General features: G+C 35.7%; 1 protein-coding gene across 7 annotated transcripts in view; it reads left to right on the top strand.

Annotated features, from left to right (window-relative positions):
* The window catches only part of ST7 (suppression of tumorigenicity 7), a 300,665-nt gene that overhangs the window by 203,062 nt on the left and 70,606 nt on the right, over window positions 1-26,997 (top strand). For all 7 annotated transcript variants that reach the window (XM_001364496.4, XM_056799579.1, XM_007504185.3 and 4 more), the window contains exon 9: window positions 19,860-19,974. In XM_001364496.4, the coding sequence (XP_001364533.1) occupies window positions 19,860-19,974 (115 nt within the window). The remainder of the gene's footprint in view (window positions 1-19,859; window positions 19,975-26,997) is intronic.

The raw sequence follows: 26,997 nt of genomic DNA on the forward strand, positions 1-26,997 counted from the left end.
AAGTGGAATTAAAGAGTTACTTTAATTTGCAGTTCTCTAGTTATTAGTAATTTGGAGCAATTTTTTCATATATCTATTTATAACTTGAATTTTTCCTCTGAAAATTCCCTGTTCATATCTTTTGACCATTTATCAATTATTCCCATAAAATTAAATAAATTCCCCATATTTTAGATAACCCTTTATGAGAGTAACTTATTACAAACATTTTATCACAGTTGAATACTTCTAATTTTAAGTGTATTTGTTTTTATTTTTGTATTTTAAATTTTATACAATCAAAATTGTCCATTTTGTTATTTTATTTAGTTTGTTTAGGCATAAACTCTTTCCCTATATATACACATCCAAAAAGTAATTTCTTACTTGTTCTTTTAATTTCCATATGATGTTTTACTTTTTATGTCTGTCACATATTCAGTTGGAGCTTATATTGATATATAATGTGAGACATTGGCCTAATTATAATTTATACCATATTGTTTTTCAGTTTTTCCAGAAGTTTTTGTCAAATATTGAATACTTAGCCATTTGCTTCTATATGTCATGTACCTAATCTGTTCTTCTCTTCTTTACCTAGTACTGAGTCATTTTGATGATTACTGCTTTGTAGTGTGATTTGAGATCTAGTACTTGTAGGCCTCCTTCTTCCTCATTTTTTAATTATTTCCTTTGAGACTTCTGACCTTTTGTTCCTCCAGATTAATTTTGTTTTTACTTTTTCTAACTATAAAATCAGACTTTGGTAATTTGATTGATTTGGCATTGCATAAAAAAAACAGTTTAGGTAATATTGTGTTTTTACTGTATTAACCTAGACTACCCATGATCACTTACTATTTCTCAGATTATTTGGGTCTATATTTCTGTAAAGAATGTTTCATAGTTATTTTTATTTTTTTATTCCATATGTATTTTGTTAGGTAGATTCAAATATTTTATACATTTGTATAAATAAATATGTATTTGAATGAAATTTTCTTTTCTATTCTTTACTATGGGGAATTTCTTTATAATATATCAATATACTAATTATTTGGGTAAAGTTAAAGTATGTCTTATGATATTGAAAAAGTTATTGTTTCAGCTAATTTTTAGTTGACTATTTAGGTTGTCTATATTAGTGGTATCAAATTTAAATAAAAACAGGCCAGTAATCCATGCTCAAGGATTCCAGTGGGCTCCATATTGACATATATTTTTAAAATCTTACCTTTCCACCTTAGAATCAATATTGTGCTTGATTCCAAGGCAGAAAAGCAGGGTAAGAGTTAAGCCATGGGGGTTAAGTGACTTGCCCAGGGGTCACATAGCTAGGAAGTATCCAAGGTTATATTTGAAACCAGGACCTCCTGTCTGCAGTCTGGCTCTCTATCCACTTATCCACCTCTATAATATTATCTATTTTTACATACATATAAATACATATATATTTCCTAGTCCTATTTTAATATGGTTTGGGTTATACTGTTAGGATAGGATTTTTGGGTAAGGGAAACATGAGGAAAAAACATATAAAAATCTACTGTATTGTTTTGAAAAGGAAAGGAATAAGGGCTTAGGGATTTAATTATGCTTATTCTTATTTTAAAAACTAACTAACTATGCTAACTAGGTTACTAAACTAAAACTTAACCAAGTACCCAAATCTTACTCAGCAGGGGTCCAAAAAAACCCCCAAAAACAGTTAGAGCCAGGATTTGTTGTTGTTAGATGTCCAAGCAAGTCCTGATGTCCAAGTGAGACTGAATGCTGCCAGCAGCTAGATACAGGAACACTTCCTCAGTTCATTCAACACAGGGAAATTTTGGATGATCTACGGAGGAAGGCCACATATTTGATTACAGACTCGGAGGAAAGGAATGATGACAGGGATACTATTGTTGAGGACTTAAAGAGGAAATTGAAGGAAGCTGAATCAAAGGCTAGAGAGAGTGAAATCAAAGAAATAAAAGCTGTGGCTGCATTAAGATCTCTACAGCCAAGGTATACTAATAATACTTATAAACCAAATGAAAGGAGATCAGGCCACAGATGGTGTTTCCTGTGTGATTGTACAGGACACTTTGTGTACAAAGACTGCTGCTTTAGCAATCAGGTTAGGAGGCAATTAAGTAATGGGTATAATAGAAACAATAACTGGAATAGTAATAATTATAATAATAATAGATGGAATATAAATAACAATAATCAAAATAGGTATACCAATTGCAAACCTTTCCATTCTTTATCACAATACTCAGGAGTATGGTGGACTGCATATAGCCCAAGTAGAATGTGTTTGACACATCTGTAGAAGAACCATCATATCTTCTAAAAGGGGATATTTTTGCTTTCTCTTCACATATATTCATTCCTTTGATTTCTTTTTCTTGTCTTGCTACTTGAGCTAGTATCTCCATTATTAAAATGTATTAAACAACAGTTGTAATAATAATGGACATAGTAAAATTGGTTTAAAAAATTTAATTCTAGAATTAAGTAGAAGTGGTAATAATAACAAAATCTTTGTTTTACCCATGATTTATTGGAAAGACCTTGAACTTTCCTCCATTACATATAACATTTTCTCTTGGTTTTAGGCATTCCACAACTATTTATCAAATGCCTCCTCTGGGCTAGGCAGTGTGTAAAGCCCTGGGAATAAAAAGCAAAAACCAGTCTGTGCTTCCAAGCAGCTCCCATTCTAGTGGGAGAGACAGCAGGCAAACACCTAGATACCGTCAAACTATATACAGAATAATTTGGAGGTAATTAAGAGAATGAAGGCATCAGCATTAAGGGGAGGCCAAGAAAAGTTTCTTATGGAAGGTAGGATTTTAGCTGAGACTGGAAGGAAACCCAGGAAGTGGAGATGAGGAGGGAGAAAATTCTGGGCTTAGTGGAAGCCAATGAAAGCAAAGAGTTGAGGAATGGAGTGTTATGTGAGGATCCACAATGAGACATGACCCCTGAATCCCAGAGTCCATGTATGTAGGAAGCCTGAAAGGGTGATAGATGAGGGGGAGGGAATGAATGGCTTTGAGTATCAAGCAGAAGATTTTAGAGTTATTCCTGGAGCCCAGAGAATGCCATTGGAGTCTGGTGTGTGTGTGGTGTAATATGGTCCGTTAGGAAGATTAATTTGACAACAGATGGACTAGAGGGCTGAGGTGGAGATCAACCAAAAGCTGGTGGAATAGTCCAGATGTGAGATGGGAATGAATTGCCCCTAAGTAGTAGCAATTTCAGAAAAGAGGACTTCTATGAGGTGCTCTAAAGGTAAGATCAGTAGGACTTAGCAAAAGATTGGATATGGGGAGTGAAAGATGATATTACCTTGGTCACAGCCTGGGTGATTGAAAAGATAGTGAAACCCTCAAAAGTAGAAAGAAAAGAAGGTTTTGGGGGAATTGAATGAGTTCAGTTTTGGACATGTTGAGTTCAAGATTTTTACAGGACATCCAATTCACTTTGTTTGATAGGCACTTGGAGATGGGAGTTAGGAGATCAGAAGAGAAACTGAAAAAGTAGAGTTGAAGGTTTAGTTTTCTACATAGAGAGAACAGTTGAACCCAAAGGAACTCATGAAATTACCAAGCAAAATGGAATAGAGGGAAAAGGCCATTAGATATGGCAATTAACACATCATTCATAACTTTGAAGAGTGTGAGTTTAGTTGAATAATGAAATCAGAAGTCAGACTGTTGAAACTGAGAGTAAAGGAATTGGAGGCATCAGTTATAGATGGCCTTTTTCAAGGAGTTTAGCCAAAAAAGGGATGAGAGATTAACAGATCAAGTGAGGGCTTTTGAGGATAGGGGAGGCTTAGCTTTGCTTTTAGCTAGTAGGAAAGAATTCACTAGACAAGGAGAGCTTCAAGATAAACAAGAAGGTGGCAATGAAGGGGGTGGTGGTGGTGGGAATCTGCTGGAGAGAATAGGATAGATTCAGATCATTTATACAATGAGGGATATCCTTCCCAGAGCCAAGATGGCAGCTTAGTAGCAGTGAAAGCTGGAACTACTCTGACAGTCCTTCCAAACCAATCTTTAAAAAGCACCCCAAATGCCAGGATTCAAAAATGAATGGCAAGACAGAGTGAAGGGGCTCTCTTGCTGAACACAACTTGAAACGTAGACAGAGAGAATTGATTTTCACAGGATTTTCATGGGATAAGGGAGAACAAGAAGCAAAACTACAAATAGAGGGGTGCTAGCCAACCTTCTTATTCTCCTTTCTGAGTCTGAACACAGGCCAACTTTGGGATCCTGGGTCCCTGGCTACACCAACAGCAGAGTACCCCAGACCCACCCCTTAAAGCCCCAGACCATGGCACCAGCCCACAGTCCAGGGCAAAATAGCTCAGTGTGCTGAGACCTGTAAGCCATCATCAAAAGAGACAGAATTAGTAGCTTTCAAAACTCCTAGTTCATGGACAAAAAAAGGCTGGGAAAATGAGCAGAGTAAAAGAAACACCTAATCCTGGAAAATGTCTATGGCAACACAAAGCAAAGCACAGAATCAACAGCAGATGGTGAGATCCAAACAACCAAATGCAAAACTTCAAAGAAAAATGGGAATCAGTCTCAGGTTCTGGAAGATCTCAAAATGAATTCAAAAAGGAAATAAAACAGGTTGAAGAAAAATGGGAAAAATGTAGATAATACAAAAAGAAAATAACAGTTTAAAGAACAAAATTGGTCAACTGGAAAAAGAGGCACAAAAATCCAATGAAGAAAAGTGTTCCATGAAAAGTAGAATGGACTGGAGGATCAAAAGGTCATGGAAGACGTTTGAAAATTAGTATTAGGCAACTAGAAGCTAATATCTTTACAAGACATAAAGAAACAAAAAAAAACAAAATCAAAAGAAAAAAATAGAAGATAACATGAGATATGTCATTGAAAAAACAACTGACCTCAAAAATAGATTCAGGAGAGACAGTTTAAGAATTATTGGACTACTCAAAAGTCATGGTAAAAAAAAAACAAAACAAAACCAAGTCATCATATTATGAGAAATTATCAAAGAAAACTGCCCTGATATTCTTGAACAAGAGGGTAAAACAATCATTAAAAGAATCCACAGATCACTTTCTACAATAAATCCCCAAATGACAACTCCCAGGAATGATATAGCCAAACTCAAGAGCTCCCAGACCAGGGAGAAAATAATGCAAGTAACCAGAAAGAAACAATTTGAAGATCATGAAGCCCCAGTCAGGTTTACACAGGATTTGACAGCTTCCACTTCCAAAGGATCAGAAAGCTTGGAATTGTAAAATGTAAATTAATATCCAATAAATCCAAGTTTTATATTTTATAAAGTTTATTAATAATCACTTTAAGTAGAAAGGAAATAGAAGTTCAACCCTAATTATCTAACAAAAAGTAAACCCACGTGTGTAGATTCTTCTGCCTGGAATAAAGTCTGCTTTCCCAGCCACGATCAAGGGAAAAGAGAGAGAGGTGGGGTCACACAAAAACTTTATCCTCCCAAACATAAGGATTAATGTGAGAACAAAAGTCAGATGCTAGGATTTAGAGTACTGGGAAGCAGATTCTAATTACACAGAATATGATGTTTCAGAAGGCAAGGGAACAGAGTTTAAAACCAAGACTCACCTACCCATCAAAACTGACTATATTCTTTCAGTGAAAAGTATGCCATTTAATAAGATAGAGATTACCAAACATTTCTGAAGACCAGACTTAAACAGAAAATTTGATGTACAAATACAAAATTCAAGAGAAGCATAAAAAGTTAAATAAGATGGAAAAAAATTAAGGACTTCATTAAGGTCCAATTGTTTATATTTCTATATGGAAAGATGATATCTGTAACTCTTTAAAATTATTATCATAGTAGTTAGAAGTATACATAGACAGAGGATTTGGTAGTAAGATATTTAAGATGATATGTAAAAAAACTAGGGGTGAAAAAGAAATGGGAAAAGGAAAGTAAAATGGGGTAAATTATATAACATAAATTGTGCTCTCATTTTTTTTTTCCTCTTAATTTATATCTTGGATCTCAGTTTCCACATTGAGAACCTCTGCATGGGTCAAACTCTATTCCATAATCTTTGATGAAGTAGTTAGGTCCTACTTGACCCAATAGGAATTGTCTGGCCTTCCTCCCACTCTCATTGAAGATTAGGCACCCTGGCTGCCAGGTTAGGCATGGCCCCTCATCACCCTGGGATGTCTTCACCTGGGTTTTGGTTTGGTTTGCCTTCCACCTATCTTGGCTTACCTCCACTTTGTGCTTCCTCAGGATTCTGGAATTCTTTTATTTCAGTCCTGGATTTAATTATTGAGTTTTTAGCTAATTGTTTTTGGTATTCTTTATCACTATTTGTTATGGTATATTTTTCCAGTTTTCCAAGGGTGATTGGTGGGGAACTGTCCCCCTTCCTCTAAGACCTAACAACTATCTTCCCCCTGTATTTGAGTTTTTAATGGACTTAAAACTTATTAAGAGTTAACAGTATGATATTGTAACCAAGAAGGCTGATGTAATCATACTTTATATTAAGAAAGGCATAGACTCTTGGATTAGGGAAGTGGTAATCTTACTGTACTCTGGGGATCATCTCTAGAGTAATGTGTTAATTGTGTGTACCACATTTTAGGAAGTACATAAGTTGGAGAATGTCTAGAAGAAAACAGCAAGGATGATGAAAGCCTTCACAGTCATGCTTTATGAGGAAAGATAGAAAGAGCCAATGATTTTTAGCCTGAAAAAGAGGAGAATTATAAGAGACATGATAGTTGTTTTCAAGCATTTTAAGACCACTGTTATGTGGAAGAGGGAATAGCTGTATATTGCTTAGTTCCAGGGGGCAGAATGAGGAGCAATGAGTGAAAGTAGGAAAAAAGCAAATCTAGGCTTAATTTCAATAAAACACTCCTTTAACAATGAAAGCCAACCAAAAGTAGACTGTCCTGCCTTTGGGGGTACCGCATAAGCAGAGATTCTTGAACTCTTATTATCTTCTTTTTTTAACAACATCACTTCTTAATTTTTTGTATTCAAAATTATGCTTATAGCTGCTCTCTGTGATGGCAAAGAACTGGAAATTGAGGGGGGGTGTCTATTAATTGAGGAATGGCTAAATTAGTTGTAGCATAGAATTATGATAGAATACTATAGCACTGTAAGAAATGATGAGCAGGTCTGTTTTTAAAAAACAGAAAGATCTACTTGAAATTATGAAGAGTGAAACAAGTAGAACCAAAAGAACACTAAATACAGCAATAGAAATATTGTTTGAAGAATGACTTCTGTGTGTCCACCCCCAGAAAAGGAAGATAAATAGAAACAAGCAAGACATAGTTTTATATAGACACATATGTTTTTGTTAAATGATGTCTTCTCTAGTGTGGGGAGGGGAGGGAGAGTAGGAGATACCTTGGAATTTTAATGTACAAACAAATAAAAATCCAATATAATTTCTGATAAGAGAGCATTCAAGAGAAAGATGACTTAGACTTTGAACTACATTTTCTTTGCTTAGGTACAAGGGATGCCATTACCAACTTTGTCCTTGCCATGGTACCATTTGCCTACTGCAGCCTACTGGAAGATAATTTTAAAGTGTACTTTGTATACATTCCTTTAGAAAAATGGAACTAGTTCTACCCCACTGTGATTCTGCTAATAAACAACTTTTCCTCCTCTTCACAAAGTTTTATTTCTAAGTTAAGATTAAATTTTAGTCTTAATTCAGAAACAATCAGTACACAGAGTAAACTTTTGTTGGTTCCAATTTTGTACCATAGAAAACAAAACAAGGTTAGCAATAATAATTGACAGCCTTGGAATAATATGAAAAAGTTTTAAGATTATTATTAGTGGGCACAGCATGACCTGGGAGTCACAAAAGAGGGACTCTGATCTTTAGTATAGACTATCGCTAGAGACATAATTTATGTTTTAGGAACAAAGATTGGGACCTCATTTATAATAAACTGAGACCTACAGATGTTGGATGGCTTGTACAAGATTATGCAGGGAGTAAATGTCAGCATTATCACATAGATTTAGATCTGGAAGTTTTCTTAGAGTCTATAATGCAATTTTCTCATTTTATTTAGATAATAAAAACTGAGATTCAGGGAAATTAAGTGATTTCCCCTAAATCACATGTGGACAATACATAATTAAGGCAAGATTTGAACCTAGGTCTTCTGACTACTGAGCTAGTGGACTTTCCACTGTGCCAAATTGCCTCCTACTTCCTAGGTATTCGAAGATAGTAAATAAAATGAGAATTACATGGAACTTCACTGAGTTCTTAAAAGTCTATGGGCCATGAAGCAACCTGAAGTTAACTAATATATGCTGGGGTTGACCAGCGGTGCTTGGCTCATGTTCTAAGGTAAATTGTTAAGAATTGTTAGTGCTAAGACAAGCCTCACATGCCAGTTTAGTATGTGGATTTGATTGTGTAGTAAGATTGACTTGAGGAAAATTGGGATGATTCCTCTTCTGCCAAAATATCTCCCCTCTCTAGGCATCACAGTGGCTGAAATACTATTTTAGACTAATTATTTTGAATCAAATATGAAATTCTCTACATAGTAGATTAGAGGGTTGGTTGGAGTATATCATGGAGGAAAAGTAGATGATCCCAGAAAATAGAAGGAAGGTGAAATGGATTCCCCCCTTCAGTCTTCTTCAAATATGTCTCTCCACTAACCCTGCCTTTATTCCTCTCTAATAACTCATTAATGGGTAAACCTTTTCCCTTGGGGAAAGAGAAATCAGCTCTCTCCCTCTTCCAATATGACAAGGAAATCAATTTAAGATAACTGACAACTTTATTCTAACAAATGGTGGTTAGGGGTAAGATAAGCAAGATGTCTGCAGGTTGAATTTAATAGGAAAGAGGGTAAGGAAGTCCCTGTCTGTCTAAAATATCATTTCCCCTCCCCCCCAAAGCTGAGAGACCCAGGCTTGTCAGCCTGGTCTCTGAGAGGTTCAGGGTTTGTGATCCCTGGTCTTTATCACAGCAGAACCAATGTCCAGACTCAGGGTGTCACAGGAGCTCTGTGAGATCTTCTTATGCTGTTCTTATTCTTCTCAGGTTCTGCCACAACTCTTGGTATTTTGGGGGGAAATGGTGGTTAGGATCAATGAGGGCTTAGAAAAGCTCAGGAGAGAAATCTCTGAATCGGCCTGTCACCCTTGCTGTCTCAAGAGAGAGAGAGAGAGAGAGATCAACTGTCTCCCACCTGGAATCTCTCTTCCCTCAAGATTCCAAGCCTCTTCCACCGTCCCCACTATGGATGCAAACCTCGGCATGTTTTCCAGGCTCTGCCCTTCAAAGTCTCTGGATCATTCCTCTATCTGCAGATTCTCATGCAAAGGAAAATAAATTTAACACTCCAACTCCTTAGTATAATTTCTTTTATATCATTTTCTACCATCAAGGGTAAAATAATGACTTTATTTTTAAATAAGGGTGAGAATGCAATAAACCCATAATTCTAGATGTGAGAGTATATATGTGCTTTTGTGAAAGGAATTTATGTTACTCCATCATGGCTGCTTTCTTTCCCAATACTTCCAATCACCACCTTCCTCTGCCCTCTTAAAAGTTACCAATTCAGAGACAGATGAAGTAGGGTAGAAGTGGGGAAGACCGAAAGATAGACATGTACACACAGACAGAGAGAGAAAGACATTGAGATTTTTGGAGTTTTTTTTTTTTAATTTGATGACATGCCTCAATATATTTGGAGATATCGAGTGTTAGGAGTTAATGCCAAAGATCAGACTGCTTTCCTTTACATGATATTTAAAGAATGAGATTTTTGGTAAAATGTCATTATAAAAGGAGATACTGGTGGTGCTCCTCAAGTTTAAGAAATGTCTATTATCTCTTCATATCAATCAGAAAACTATTTTCAAGAAATCAATGATTGTTAAAGAAGAATTGTTTATTTTTCTATTTTAACTCTTACATAGCAATTTATTTTTTATTCATTCTAGGAATTGATCTAATTGAAGTTCTAATTGTGTATCAGAAATAAAAATAATTAAATATCTTGTAAGGAAAAGAAAATATTTAATAAAACTTTTAAGATATCATTCTTTCTGTTCTCTACAATTTTAGTTTACTTTCTTTTTTTTCCATCTTATTCAGTACTAACTATTGGTTCCAAGACAGAAGAGCAATAAGGCAATGGAGATTAAATGATTTTCCCAGAATCACACAGTTAGGAAGTGTCTGAGGTCAGACAGGACCTCCTTCTCTAGGCCTGGCTCTCTATCCATTAACCACCTTACTGCTCCCTTTTAGTTTGCTTTCTGCTTTCTGCCTCTCATTCCTATTTTTCTTATTTATTTTCTTTCTCTATTTTTTCTCTTGTCTTCCTGTTTTTATTTTGTTTTCACTTCATAGTTCCCATTACTTCTCTTTTCTATGACATTTCCTGGAAAGTTCCAAGTCAGATACTTTGGTTGAATCAGTGGCAAGTTTCACCCTTAGAGGCCATTAAAGTTCCATTTAGTGGGATCTGTTTGGAGGCATTTAAGATGTTTAGGTCTAACTTATTGAATGGAAAGACAAAATTGCTAAATATAATGAATTATGTTAATTTACTTCCAAGTAAATGCCTCTGAAAATGATTCTTGCATGAGGGCCAAGATATGATCATTGCTATGCCAGCAGACAGATGACTGAAATTGAATGTTCTAAATAGAACCTCAGAGACATTGAAAAACAGAATATTGAATTTGTTTGTACCAAAAAGACAAGAGCTAGCATTGCTGTTTGTCTTAATGAGACTGCCTACATTATTTTGACCAAGGTTTGATTCCTCCATTTGTCTGTTGTAATTATTTAGGCTTTATTATTTAATATGTTTTGTGAGTTGGAAAGAGGACATTAAAGAAAACAAAGATGGGTAAAGCAATCAGATTAATCACAGTGTATATGGAGGAGACAATTGGGTAAATACCAAGAGAGCAATAAAAAAGGTAAATGATAGAAGGGAAGATAACAGTCATGGGGAAAAAAATCTCAGACCTTTTAATGAGAAAATAATAGCAGATATTTAGATGGGGAAACTTTTACAGCTTGACTATTAGTATGCATCTGTGGGATAGCTAGTAAAGAAAAATGAATTGGGTTAAGAGTTGAACACAAGGAAAGGAGGTTGAATTGCCTTGGGAAATTTGGAGATTCATTTAATGACCCCAAACTTTTGCCCTGGAAACAAAGGCTTATCTTTTTAATTACCAACATTTTACCAGTGTTGTTGTATAGTAGTGAGGCATAGATAGAATAGTCTCTAAATAATTAAAACTATCTTAAAAGGAAACCATTGAAGAATTTCTGTCTTGTATATGCATGTTAATACATAGTTGTTTGCATGAGTTTTCCCCATTAGATTGAGTTCCTTGAGAATATAAACAGTCTTTTGTCTTTCTTTGTATCCTTGACCTTAGCATAATGCCTGGCAAATAAGTCACTTTACTAAATGTTTATCAAGTTACTGACATGTGACTGACTGATTTAGTTGTATTTTAACAACTAAAAGAATAAATAATATAGAAAGTTTAAGAATGTATTCTAGGATGTCAGAGAAGGGGAGTTATATGAAAAAATCATCAAATATTCTATCAATATGTACCTTGTAGTAACCATTTCTTCCAGTAGCCTCCAGAGCTAGACATCTGGGCAGTTTCATACAACTTTCCCTTTCCATCTAGTTGGGAACAGACTATGGATAATGCTATCTGACCTTGTCACCATTCACCAAAATTACCTCCCAAGCCTCAGATCACTTTTATCTTCAGAGTCAACTGAAGAGATGTAATGGGAAAACCCAAAGCAATTTGGCCTATAGAACATCTTCCTATCTACTTATTGATGCCTGGAAGTCCTTTAGGAAAAATTACTTGTTCTCTTATTGGGAAACATGAGTTTAAAATAGAAATGCTTTCTGACTCTTAAATGTAAACAAATTTTTCTCTTAAATGTCATAAAAGTTTGTCAGTTTTCATTTTCTTATTTTAATATGACTTCTTATGGAGCAGCCTTGTTTCTGGGAGATTTTTTAATGGTTTTGACACTTTATAGGGGTATTCAGATATTAAATATAGTTGAGAGAAGTTGTTTTCTTTACTGGGTATTTTTAAGGGTAAATTTCTTTTGGGGGAGATGTTTTCTGTATGAATTTAACTGAAGAAATCTTTTATGTAATATTTTAATTACATAAAATTTTTTAAATGCAATGTTTTAGGCAATGATCTAGGTTCCTTTTATGTGTTAGGAATCTAGAGAAAATAATTGCTTGTGTAGTTCCATTATATGCTTCCAGCTTACCTTTTCACATTTGTGCTGTAGTGTTTCATTTGATCCACTATGCAATTCCAGGCAAATCAGAGTTCTTGGCATGACTTGATTTGCCTTTCCCTCTTCTGTTTCTCTTTGTGATGACACATACCATACCTGAAATGGTCTTTCTTCTGCCTCCCAACCTCAACATATCATAAAATACAATCTCCTTGAGGCAGAAATGGTTTCATTTTTGCCTTATAATCATAGTAAGTACCTAATAAATGCCTGTTGATTGATTGATACCTTAAAATCATAGATTTAGATCTGGAAGGAACTATTTAGAAGCAAATCTGGAACAGTCAGTACCGGTGAGCTGTTTCTTCAATTTACATGTGAAGAAATAGAGATCCAGAGAGGTTAAATTAGTGATTTGCTCAAATTCACGCAAGTTCCAAGGCATATCCGATCTTCCTGTTTAAATCCTTCCTTTTGGATGCCACCTCCTTCTATGATTTCTTGTTTGTAGAGATCTTGCCCAGCTCAAATCCCTTCTCACTTGTACTTATTGTCTTCTAACTCTAATTAAATTTCCCAAACAAATGCTAAAGTGCCAGAGGGCAGAGGTATTTTTGTATGGCATTTTCAACAGTGCATTTCACTGAATGGATGCTAAATAATTATGGAATCCAACTGAACTGTTATTTTTATAAAAATTCACATTGAGTAAGTCTCCCATCTTTTTAATTTGAAAAATTGCCCATCCTAGGAAGAACCTGTTAAACTGGTTGTTAACAGCTCAATTGAACTCATCATATAGAGGAAATTTTGGCTGTTTTTCATTTTCCAAACAATTCTTTTTGGTGTCCAGAAGTTACAGAGTAAACCTTTGTCCTAGATCCTCTCTGGAAAGTGTCATTCCTTTTGGTGCATGATTAAGCTTCTCTGCATAACATTTCTAATACTTTGTTTAAATGGAGCTCTATAAAAATAAATCTAGTGGTATCATGAGGCTCTGAGGACACTGGTAAACAATTCATTCTTTCCTTTCTTTGCCCAGAGTGTCAGTAAAAATCACTGATGGAATAGCTAACAATACATAGTGTCTTCAATTTTCCTGTTCATGCCAGTACTTGAAACTGTAATTGAATAATGGTAAACTTGCAGCTTTAACAATGTGCAATCTGCTATTTGAATGCAGTTCAAGTCAAATTCTATATGCTTTAATCAGGCCAAACTTATTTTGACCTCAGTGGGAAACTGGCCGAGTATCTATTTTAATTACCTTTTCCCCCAAATATGTAAAAGTTTTTACATCAGTTTTCTCACTCAAGAAACAATAATTGGACAACTAAACTAATAAAATGCTTAAATGGATACAAATCAATCCTGAAGGGTTTAAACAGCTGTTTTCATCTTGTAAGACAGCTGAGAGTACACATACAAACTACAGTCCTGAGTGATGTCCAGAGAGCATTTCAAATCCGAGTGAATTAGCTCTCCTCTTTCCCCCCATTTGAGCTCATAAATGTTAACCTCATAAGTGCATCAAATTCTTCCACTGAAATAAACCTGAACTGACAATAACCAGATGATGTAAAATTGAAACTGAAATTCTATCCTTAGCCCATCCCATCTTCTTTCCCATAGGTACTGGCAGAGCTGTAGAAGCAAGATAGATTTTCATACTCTATGAATTTCAATATTTGGGTAGAATAGGGCATATAAATTCTTGCTGCCAGGAGAAAGCAATTACCAGTGCAGGGCATATAGATGGCAATAAATAAACGGAGAAGTCTTACCAGTGCCAGTGTTAAAATTTAAACACATTCAGAATAGCTTGACTTTCATAAAGTTCTTTTTCTGTATCATATACGCTCTTAGATAAGACGTCTTGTTATGGACAGTACGTCCTTTGCATCTCTGAAAACCCCATAATGTGAATTAAACATTTTTGTCATCTATTTTATAAGTAAATTATAATATGCCATGTTGTAGGATCTAAAATGAAAGCTTTATAGCAAAAGCACAAGTAGAAATTTAAAATGTATAAATATGACAATACTCTATTCAATCTGATTAATCAGGTTCTCTGGAACCTGGAATATACTCTCTGCAGTACATTCTGGTGTTATTTATCTTGGGAATGATGTCCGGTAGAAGCATTGGGTAGTTATTCATCGATGCCAGTGGTTGAAGTAATTCTGGGCAGTGAGGGAAGAAAACTTCTCAGATTTGTTTTGGAATTTTGAGGAAAAAAATCAGTGAGAAGTGCTTTGGAAGAATTATTGTCCTCATTAACCAAAGCAGAATTTTGGAAATGAAATATTATTTCATAATGAGCTAAAAAGGATGCTTGCCACAGATCTAAAAACACTTTCTAAAACATCAGCATCCTGAAGCACCTGCCACTGAAATTACTGTTAGTAATAAGGATGCAGTAGAGCTGAAAAGCACAAATTTGACATCTGTATTATCTTGCTACCATTCTGGAATTCCACAATAGTCTATGTAATAAACTATAAGTGAAAGGTGTTACATTCTTAACTTGAAGAGCTCGCACTTAGAGGTATTTGTGTGTTATATTGTCCGGTTAAATCACTCTATGGTATCCAAGGTGTTGCTAAGTCAGACCCTGAGAGAAATCTGGCCCTTAAATAGAAGTTCAGAATAGCTTTTCTTATTTAAAAAACCCAGCTGGCACATACAACTCCTTAGACTTGCATCAGAAAGCACAGACCTAATGAAATTCCATGGTCCTTCAGACTCAACCATGTCCATATAGAATAAAACATTTCTATGCCTTCTCCCATCCTTCCACCAATACTCCACCCAGGATCCCCCACCATTGTTCCTCTGGCTCTTTTACTGTCCAGAAGGTGTCTGCCTGGACCCTACTGAGAATGGCAATAGCAGTGGCCTAGTCCAAGAAAAGAAGATGCTTCCAAAGGACTGACCTTTTACTACCTATGCCAGAGGGAACCTGGCCTCCCACTTCTTAGTGGTAGCTATAGTATCAGCCTTTTGTCAAGGGTGAGGTCTCCTTCAGCAGCTCATTTTATTTGGAGTCCTCTAGAGGTTTTTTGTTTTGTTTTGTTTTACTGTTTTTTTTGACATTAAAATTGTAAGGCAAGAAAGATTAATTTTTATATGAGCTACATAATTACCTTTAGAAAATATTTGCTCCTTTCATATAACTTAAATGCACCTCTTTGGTTCCTTTTGGAACTTGGAATTTTCCATGTAAGCATGGTAGAGTGAGAAGAAAACTGGAGTAAGAAGAAATAGGTAATTTTATTTGTAGTGATTTTGTCTTTGTGACCTCACATAAGTTACTTAGCCTGACAGAGCCTCACTTACTTTATCCATAATGTGAGAGTTGGACTAGCTCCATCATAAAGTTAGAGCTGAAAGATATTTTAGAGACCATCTAGTTCAACTCCATGATTTTACAGATGAAGAAATCGAGACTTAGAGAGATTAAGTGACTTACCTTGAGGCAGGTATACAGAAGATAGAATGCCAAATCCAGAGTCAGGACCTTGCTAGCTGTGTGACCCTGGGCAAGTCATTTAATCTCTGCCTCAGTTTCCTTATATGTAAAATGGGGATAAAAATTTTATCTCTTTCACAGAGTTGTTGTAAATGAGATATTTGTTAAAGGGCGCGGCACATGGTAGGTGCTTAATAAATGCCTACTTATTTCCTTGTTAGCCTGTAGTTACACATCGAGTCAATATTAGCGGAATGATTTAATCTGAATTTTTCCTGACTCCAAATCCAATACTTTCTCTTCTACATCACCTTGCTTCTTAAGTCTTCCTTCTGGACTTGGCTCTTGTAGTTTCTATCATCTTATTCCTATAGTGGCTCTGTCTACTCACCCCTGCCTCCCCTATGATATGAACCAAGTGCACATTATCTGCCTGATTTGTAATATAAGTTAATTCCAAGATTTAAAACTCCAGCATTTTTTCTGTTTGTAGTTATAGTTTTGTTTGAAATTGTAGTCAGAGTTTGAGTATCATAAGTTTAGACTTTTACCTGAACACTATTGGTCCAGAATTTTCAAGTTTTAATTATGGCAGTTTTGAAAATGCTTTGATTGCTGCCAAGTGCTGGGTGATAGAGTTTTATCTAAAAAAGAGCCCAATTAGAGGGAAAAAAACCAGAAGAGTGACATCAGCTGTGATCAAAGTGAACCAGAGTGAAAAAATATTTTATTGTTTGCAGAACATCAGTAATTTGTGGCATAGTCTTTCATTTTCCTTTCCAACATGTGGTCCTTTTGGGAGAACTAGGGTGGTCACTTTCATGAAAATTATAATCCTCTTGGTAGAATGATTTGTAGCACAATGCTCTCTGGAGCTCCAATGCTTTATTTACTTTGTTGGGTTACACTATATGTTTCTTTTCTTTAAGAGAAATTACAAACATCTCTGATGTAAGATGAAGGGATTGGTTGAGTACACAGCACAGATGATACACAGCATTCAGTGAGTTCTTGCTGATGAATTAGATTTTTTCCAATCCTTTGTTTCTCTAAGGAAAGATGCAATTAGGCATGTTACCTTAAAAGGACAATCCCATTGCCTTCTCGTTGGAACTTGTGTTATTTTCATTAATAAAATAATAATTTAGAACATTAAACTAAAGGTGATATGGTCTCTCTGTAGGAAATTGAGGAAGGGTAATTCTAATCTCTTTGAGTTATTTTCATCAAGTCTTAAAGAATGAGGTGAAAAGTAACAGGGACTGTAGTATCATAAGATTTATAGAAGGAATTATCTAGTTTAGCACTCTCATGTTAAGAATGTACATACAGGCTGTGGTCTAAGGAAGGCTAGCAAGTGGCATTGTGAAATTTGTCAGTAGTGTGACTTGGTACTACTGACTTCTTCCAGAGTCCAAGAATGTTTCTGAAATTGGACTTTGTGTGTTTCAGAATCTTTTAAACATTAAAAAATAGTAGCAGATCATTCTTATTTTTATTCCACTAAGATCCAGAACAATGAAAAACTAATTTCTACATTATTGTCCAAATGCAAGGGACATCTCAGTCCTCTTGTCTAATTCCCCTTTCTATGACAAGCTAACATAAGCCCAGAAACTTACTCAGAGCATCCAAGAGATGGACACAAACAATTGTCATGCCATGCAAAAGATGACAAATAATGTGAGAGAGATGCAAAATTCTGTGGCACTTCTGGCTGATGATGGAGAACACAGCCCACTGGGACAAAGCAAGGTTGAAATAACGGAGGAAGTGGCATTTGATGTAGGCCTTGAAAGAGGCCAGAACTTGAGCAAGAGGCAGTACTGAGAGGGAACAAAGAGAAAGCACCCTCTGGTCAGAGCTGCACTAGCACTCCAGTCAGTCATTTGGGGGAAGAGCAAGTGGCCAGTTTGGCTGGAATACATGCTCTCTCTAGGCAATAGGTTGTAGATGTAAGCTGGAGGGGTGGGCTGAAGAGATATAAAGGCCTTTACAAGCATCCAGGCCAAGCCAACCCTGCCCCATGGCCATCTCACCTCTCCAGAAAAGCTCCTAGGGAAGAAGGAACCCACTGCCTCCTGAGGAAGTCCATTGTAGACAACCTGACTAATGAGGAACTTTTCCTTTTACATCAACCCCAAATCTGCTTCTCTGCAACTTTTGCTCATTTCTGGTTCCTACCTTTTGGGTCAAGTAGAACAAATCTGTTTATACAATGGGGAAAAGGAAGTGAGGTGAGCCCTAAATGTCCAGTCTCTGATGAATCTATGGAGGCTGTCAGCAATCGAGTTTCCTTTTCTCAGTGTGGACGTATCATCTTTCTAGAATATAGTAGGAGATCCGTGTTAAGGTCCTTGGCCTCTTGTTTTTGAACTTAACCCATTTCTCTCTCTTCAAAATTGGGATATTTGCTTTCTCCAGTCACATGGAACCTATCATGTTCTATAAGGCTCTTCAGAGATGGGCAGTTCATTGGAACAGCTTCTGGTTCTTTAAGGGTCCTAGGATATGGATCCCTGTCTAATCAGAGCAGCCATGCAAAGACTTTGGAGGTAGAAAGAAGAAGATGCTCTGCCTCTTTTGGTGGAGAGAGGGGTATGCAGTGGGATGCTGCTGAAGATTTCTGAGCAGGGAAATGATAAGAATAATAGGTTATAGAAATTAATTTGGCATAATAAAATGACAGAGATGGGGATTGAAAAGGCGCAAAATCCAAGAGAAGAAAAGGAAGAAGAGAAACGGATTGATAGTAGTGAAATATTTTGAGCCTTTAAAACAAAATCTCCCTATTTTCTAGTTCTTGTTTGTTGCCATAGTTGTTACTCTGTTCCCAATATTATAGCCTTTCTTGGATCCCCAAGGAGAATGAGAAAACTTTCCTTAGAATGCCCTCCTAGAAAAAAATAGAGACACTAATGTAGAGTTGTGAACTGATCTAAACATTCTGGAGAATAAATTGGAACTATTCCCAAAGGCCTATAAAACTGTATACCCTTAGATCTAGCAATACCACTACTAAGTGAAAAGGACCAATCTGTACTAAAACAAGTAGCAGTTCTTTCTGTGATGGCAAAGAATTAGACATTGAGGGGTCCTCACCAATTGGGGAATGCCTAAAGAAGTTACGTATATGTTTGTGATAGAATACTATTATGCTGTAAGAAATGAGGAGCTAGATGCTCTCAAAAAAACCTGGAAAAGACTTCCATGAAATGATGAAGAGTAAAGTGAGCAGAACCAAAAGAACATTGTTCATAGTAGCAACAGTATGTAACAGTGATCAGCTGTGGAAGACTTGACTGCTCTGATCAATACTGATCCAAGACATTCCAAAGGTCGCATGATGAAAAATGCTATCCATTGCCAGAAAGAACTGATGAACTCTGAGTATAGATTATAGTATACTTTTAAAAAATTTCTTTCTTTTTTTTTCTTTTGGCAACATGACTAATATGGAAATGTGTTTTGCATAACTACATGTATCATATCACTTGTCTTCTCAATGAGTTGGGTATGGGACTGGTGGGAAGAAGAGATTTTAGAACCCAAATTTCCTTAAAATAAATAATAAAATCTATAACAATAATAGTTATTAACATTTGATTGTTACTCTATGCTACTATCGACTATATAAATATTTATTATTTTCAAAAGAGGATGTTCTCCTTCTAGTGCAAAACCATTACATCTTTGTTAGGAAGATAGACTCATGGCATGATAAAAATGGATTAAGTGATGTACTGGGAGTACCCAAGTCCTGGTTCTAACATTTTCTAGCAGTGTGATAATGGACAAGTCACTTAATTCCTTAAAGCCTCAATTTACTCATCTGTAAAATGTAGCTGTTAATATTACTACTGTTGTCTACAAAGTTAGGAAGAAAGACTTGCAAACTTTGAAGAGCTATGTAATAAATTATTATTTTTACATTATCATTATTAATATTATGGAAACTTTATTTCCTAAATATTCTCCAACTCCTCATATGTGTCTTTGTAAATTCAAAGATGAAATTTTTCTAGGAAAGAGAAAAAGTGAAACAGTTGCCTGAAATTCAATATTAATTAGTCTTTTCCCCATCTCTCTTAGCTAATGAAGGAATTTCCTCTCCTGAGCATGTTCAACATACATGAAAACCTTTTAGAAGCTTTACTGGAACTGCAAGCGTATGCTGATGTTCAAGCAGTTTTAGCAAAATATGATGGTAAGTCCCTGAGGATTTTTAATGTTTTTGGTATTTATTTCATCTCTTAAACTGATAAAATCACTCCAAGCCTGAGCCAAAATGTATAGACATTCATACTTCTATAAAGTGACTTGAGCAGTTTTCATGATGCTTTATTTCTTAACAAACCAGAATAATGAAATGGAAAGTTATAGGACAATAAAAACTGTCTTGCCAGCATTTTTTCCCAGTGAGTCTCACATTCCTTTTTTATTTTTTTGTGATTTGATTAGATTGGACCAAGATTATCAATCTAGAGAATTTGGTTACTAACTTTTGTATAGCATTTTAGAAACCCACTCTATCAAAAATTAGAACTCGATATAGACTTAAATTACTAAAGCACATTATCAGTGTTTGCCAACAGATTAATTAAGGAGTAATTATCTGCATTATAAAATAATTACTTGCTTTACAATGTTCACTCTGTTTTTTCTTTAACTACTAGGTTTCCATGGAAAACATAGATTATTATATTATGAGAGTCAACACAGGGGATTTGATTGGCCTTGGATTCAGAAAAACCTGGGTTTGGGTCTTACTTCTGACCCATACCAGCTCTGTGACTGTAAGCAAGCAGCCTAACTTATTTGTGCCCCAGGCAGTTCTCCAAAATTGTAAATGAAATTTGCCAATTGGCACTGATTGAGCTTCCATATTAGGAGTTAATCCTAATGAAATCATAGAGCTGGATCAACCCTTTCTGTGCCTCCCATCTTATGCCTCTTGCCTAAACTGCAACCTTTTATTCTATAAAGCCAAATATATCTAATTTGCAAGATTTGCTAGTATTATTTTTAGTTATTCTATCATTTCTCAAGATTCCTCTGCATCAAATAGGTTTTGTTACATCCTGATTTTAAGCCTGGGAAATTAAGGCTATTTTTTAAAAGTAAATCCCAAAATGATTTGGAAAGCAAAGATAGAAACATGTAACCCCACATCATGTACTCATTCTGCCTCATCCCTAAGTAGCCCATGTAGTAACATATAGACTATTTAGCACATAATTGATTTCAGAAAGAAAAATAAATATTATTTTCTTTAAAGCAAATATATCCAAATACTTGCCATTCACTTGGCTTTAAATAATAGAGATAATTTGTAATTTGGCATCTTTTTATGATGCTATCCTCTGGATCTCTTTCTTCATAGGATTGTCACAGAGATAAAACACACTTTATATTGAAGTCCTTTCAGATGTCAAAAAATTAACTAACCATCCCCCTCCTTACCCCTTTGAATAGAGACCAATTGGACCTTCTTTTGGCTGAATTCCCCCTTGTGGCCAATGTTAAAGTACAGTTACAACAGAGTATATTGATATCATATACAGCACAGTATTTACGTTGCATATAGAGATTTAAGAAATAACAGTTTAACCAGTATAGCTAGCCTTTGGGACTTACAAGTCTCAAAAGCCTCTTTTTCATAAGAGTCTCAGCTCATTATAAAACTCATCAGCTTTATGTGTTGTAAGATTGATTGTAATATAAAGAAATGAACTCATTCATAGCTTTCTATCTCTTGTTTCTCTCTGTCCCATTCCACAGCCTTCATTCAGCTATAACCAAGGCTGATTTATTGGATTCTGATAACATATGTTCAAATTATTCCTTAAAACAGCTGGTCCCACCCTCTGCTAAAAACTTGGCTCACATTTTGAAAAAAACTTCTGTTGTCGTAAGTGGACAACTCGCCATACCAAGTGCCTGTATTCAGTTTTGTTTATATTGTGTACCTGGTAACAGAGATGATGTCCATGCTCATTATTCATGGAAAAAGAGCCTCATTAGTGGCAGGACACATTCTGTTGCTGAGCTACCTCATTATAGCTTTAGAGTTCAGCATTTGTCAATAGAGTGCAGATGACCTAACCACGACTGAATTTGAAAGGGGATTTTTGGCTCTGACTTGGCACAGGTCTGTGTTATTTACAGAAGAATTGATTATGGCTGCTGAAGTTACTGTTCTTGAGGACTTGGCTTTTAAAAAAAACCTCTTTGTTTTGTTCCCTGATCCCAAGATGGGTATTTTCAAGAACTGTTTTTCCAACATGGATGTGAGAGAAAAGTTGAAAAACCTACCTAGAACTGCAAGTGTACAGTAGAGTTCTGATGGCCAATCACCTGAGCTCTGTATGTGGAAACTGAGGCTCTTAGGATTATTGCAGGGTAGATATTAAAGAGACGCCCTGTTCTTAATGTTTCATGGTTCAAATGTCATCATCCTAAGACATGATGTTGGAGACAGCATTTTGAATCCTAGCCTCAGCACCTCCCCATAGAACCACACCCAAGCAGCAGGATTGTATGTTATCTTTGCAAAATGGAATGTGCCCATTGGGTAGCTGTTTCTTGGATGGCTTATGGGTACAGTGATCCCTCTTCATAACATTTGCCAGGTGGCTGAATTTTTTGAATATTATGTTGGGAAATGACACAATGTGATTCTTGCCTTTTGCCAAAAATGATTTTTTTTCTTAAATAAAGGAAAAATTAAAAAGCATGTTTTTTGAATGGAGTAAGGTAAATCATATTTTCTTTCCATTCCCTTTTTCTTCAATTGTATTTTAGCCTTGCATTTTTCAATCCAGGCCAGTAATAGGGAATAAACTCTTCTTTTAGTGAATATTTATTCTGTAGCCCCTGAGACCAAGTTAAATTTGGCATTTCCCATCCCATCCGCTTTGAAAGTTGTCTTTCCATTCAATTTTATTTCTGTTCCTAGTATGTTCCCACTTTTTACAAACCTAGCCACCTCTCTCAAAGGCTGCTTTTTATTTACTATCCCTGCACTCTTCAATTTTCTGGTTTTCAATCACTTACTGCATTCAGCATCTCTTCTTTTCTCAAGTTTCTCTAAGTCCTTCTTTAGTAATTTTTTTTTGCATGAAAGACTTTATATGCTGAGCTTTTCAAGATAATAGCTAGAAACTCTAAACTCATTTTCCTTGTATATTGGATGCGAAGAAATAATATATTCAGTAGAATATTTCTATCCTGAATCTAAATTATACCAAATATAGTGTCACCTGTGCTATCTTGTCAGATCACAAGTAAAGAATGGAAAAGCATGTCAATAATTGCTTGCTTTTCTTTGGAAGCATCATTAAGCAGTAGTTTCCTCCCCAGGCCTTACCTAATGTGTTTATTAACATTTGGAAACTGACCTATGCCATTCATTTCATTTGAATTTTATCATCTTTGACTTCATTTAGCTTCTGCCACATAGATATGTAGAATATTTGAGACTACAAAATCATCATAGCTCTTTTGAAAGAAGCTAATGGAAAAAAATTGATCCAGGCTTTAGATTTTTTTTTAGTTTAAAGACCATTTAAGATTAAAATTATAGTCCTAAAGCCTGGGATTTTAATTGACCTAGTTTCTTCTCATTAAAAATACCAACCAATGCTAAACCTGTGATTTTTATTACTATAGGAATTCCTCAGGGGAGAAATTCTTCTACTAATACTGAACTTTAAAAACTCAGAGTTTTCTGACTCCAAGGCCTATCCACTACTATATTTCCTCTCTTCCTATTTTAAGCATAATTATTTGAATATTTTTTCCTTTTTCAACATTTACTTGAACTTGATTCTACAACTCTTGTAAAGATCCTAATTTTTAGGCTTGAATTTTTCTAGTGTTCTACATCTTCCATGTTCTATTTTAAGGCCTTCCACTAATGGCAACAACATGACAATAGGAATAAATATTTTTGAAAAAAGCAGACCTAATGTTTTCTAAATTTTACAAAAGTAATACTAGATCTGATGGCAAATATATATGTGTATATATTTATATATATGTGTGTGTATATATATATATGTGTGTGTGTAAAGTGGAGATGTTATTCTATTGTCTCTGGAGACCTATCTTTTTTTAATGTTTGGAGCATTGAAAAAGTGCCATGGATTTTCAGAGGCCACTGTTATTACTGTGGACAAAAAGAAGTGGTACATCTGGATATCACAGCTACCTCAGCACTGTGGTCATTTCCACCAATGATAATAAAGCTTGGTCCAAGTTCTTTTGGATCACTGCTTTAATCCATTAGTCAGATGTCCCAAATTCTCAGAGTAAAAACTATCTACTGCAAGACAGACCTAGGTTGTTTTTTTTTTCTTTAATAGTCCAGGATGCAAGAAACCTGCAACAGCTGCAACTAGATTTCTATATCATTGTAAGTGATTTTTTATCAAGTCAGTTCATGTCAGTAATTATATATGAACTCCGCTTAATAAATACCATTTTAAAATCCAGCATATTAAATAGATGGGAATCATAAGTTTTAGGGAAATAACATCCAGTGAACATTATGTTCAAACCTAGAAGTTCAATATCTATGTTAGCTATTATTTTATTATTAAGAAAGTCACTTCTGAATCAATATCTTGTGAAAGCAAACAGAGAGGAGCCAGGACACTATCATAGGAAGTTTTACTGTGGTCACAGTGTAGGTTTTATGAACAGCATATAATCCCCACTCAGTTGTTATTATTCTTTAGAATTTGTCACTGGTGCAGAGTAAAAACCCAATTTTGATGGGATGTTTTAAACTAGAGCTTGACTAGTATGATGACAGTGTTAAGGACACAGTATAGACTAGTTTTATTAATTTTGCAATCAAAGGATCAACTAGCAAGGCCAAATGAGATAGATGATTTGCTGAAAGCCAAGCAGGATTATTTGAAAGTCTCACAGATAGGAACTGGTTGCTCTCAAAATGGTTGGATTAGTTCACAATTCCATCAATAGTATATTAGTGTCCAGTTTTCTATATCTCCTCCAACATTTGTGATTTTGCCATTTTAGCCAATCTGATGGGTGAGGGATGATGCCTCAATATTGTTTTGATTTGCATTTCCCTAATCAGTAATGATTCAGATAATTTTTTCATATACCTATGTATGACTTTGATTTCTTCACCCGAAAATTGTCTATTCTTATTTTTTACCCATTTATCAACTGGGGAATGGCTCTGCATCTTAGAATTATTAACTTTTTGAGGACCAGCTCTGGAACCACTTCTTCTTTGAAGCTTCCCCTAACCTCCCAATTGTATAAGTGGTTTCTCTCTCTGCCCCCAAGAGGGTGTAAGTTCCTTGAGGGTAAGAATTGTTTCAATTCTGTCCTATAAATTAATTAATAAATATCTGTTAAGTACCTATTATGTACCAGGCACTATGCTAAATGCTGGGAATATAAAGAAAGGCAAAAGATAATCCCTACTCATGGGGAGTTCACAATATAATGGAGGGAAACAACATGCAAAAAACTTTAGACATACAAGCTATATGTCTCATGTACCTTTCAGGTAGCAGAAAATTGGAAAGATGAGATCTAAAGCCAGGATCTTGGACTCTAAATCCCCCATATATTTTAGGTTTAGGGTCCTTTTATACTTTTTAAAAAATTCCTAAAGTCCTTACCCATTGTCCTTTTCATACAAATACTAATAGCTATCATCTTACAGCGAACTTTAAGGTTTGCAAAGAGCTTTACATATATTATCTCATCTTATGGCAGAATGTGAGGTAGGTGCAGTTATCCCTATTTTACAGATGGAAAAAACTGAAGTTTAGATAGGTTCAGCAACTTGCTAAGGATCTAAGGCAAGAATTTAATTCAGATTTTCTACACTCAAAAGTCTGGCACTCTGTCCACTGTACCACGTAACTGTTCATGAGCATCAAGTGTTTCTGCTGATGAAGCCTGGATAACAGGAAGCTTGAGACATCAGGAAAACATCTGTACTAATGGGAAATCATCTTCCTCCTCCTCCTCCTAATTCCAGTAACTGCCAGGGCATCAGAAGCAGAAATCATGATAGACAAGAGATCTCCTATGGGTCCCATTTTGCTGATTAGAGCTGGATGGAATTCTCATAAGCCAATCAGTATCCTTAGAAGCAAACCTTGGAGGGCTGATCTGGAGGGTCTAGCACCAACCCTAGGAGGGGGCCGCCATCTGGATGATTTGCCTTTATTCCTAGCCAAGGAGAGGGGCTCCTTCCCAAAGCCATGAAGGAGTCTGATGCAGCAGAGAAGAGTGAACTTCAGAACTGTCTCAAGATACCAAGCCCCATATAGCTTTTCAGCCTACTACAGACACATGAAGACCTTCTGCCACTCTTAGTTTTCAGATAAGTTGAATCACTGGTACCTATAGCAAGGTAAAAGAGTGGAAGAAAGATTCTGAAATGTGTTCATCTTCAGTGAGAGAGAGCCAGTGTAGTGGGGCTCCATTCATTAAGCTACACAGTTGAAGAATTGATGATGGTGACACACCACGCAAGTGGAGGAGGAATAATAAATAGACCATCTTCCATAGAAACCTCAGAAAGACCAGAAGTCTGAAAACCCTCTCTAGTGATGCTCTACATTCTGTTTGAACACATTCAGGAACAGGAGTGGAGAACAGTTCTAAGATAATCATGATGTCCGTCTGTTGGTGCAGAAATTGGCTCATGGACAAGAGGCTACCAGAAATGGCATCATATGACCAGGTATCAAGTAGAATCTGAAGCCAAAAGGAAAATCTACTGATTGTTCCTGCAGATTATTAAAAAAATTAAGACACTGATCTTGTCAAACATGGTGGGATGAACCATCTGTAGAAAATATCTTGACTATGGGTAGTGTACCATTTCATTTACTTTTATATAGAAAAGTAGCATTAGCACCAAGATCCTTGAATATGAAGTATTTTTAAAAAAATACCCTAGGTCATTGAGATAGAGATACATTTTATATACTAAATATACCACATGCATATATTCAGATTCACCAAACTCATCTGGGTTTTATTTAATATGAACTGTTGGCCCTCTTCTAATCTTTGTCTGGAGACTGTTATAATTTACTGGGATAATATGACCTCTTTGGCCAGTTGCCACCATTAAGTGAGTTGCTGAGTTGCTAGTTTTGCCCCAGGTCTAGCTTCTGTGGGGCCCTCTGAGATATTCTCAGGGCTGGCGATAATCCAGAAAAAGCAA

This window comes from Monodelphis domestica, chromosome 5, assembly GCF_027887165.1.
Source record: "Monodelphis domestica isolate mMonDom1 chromosome 5, mMonDom1.pri, whole genome shotgun sequence".
NCBI lineage: Eukaryota > Metazoa > Chordata > Mammalia > Didelphimorphia > Didelphidae > Monodelphis > Monodelphis domestica.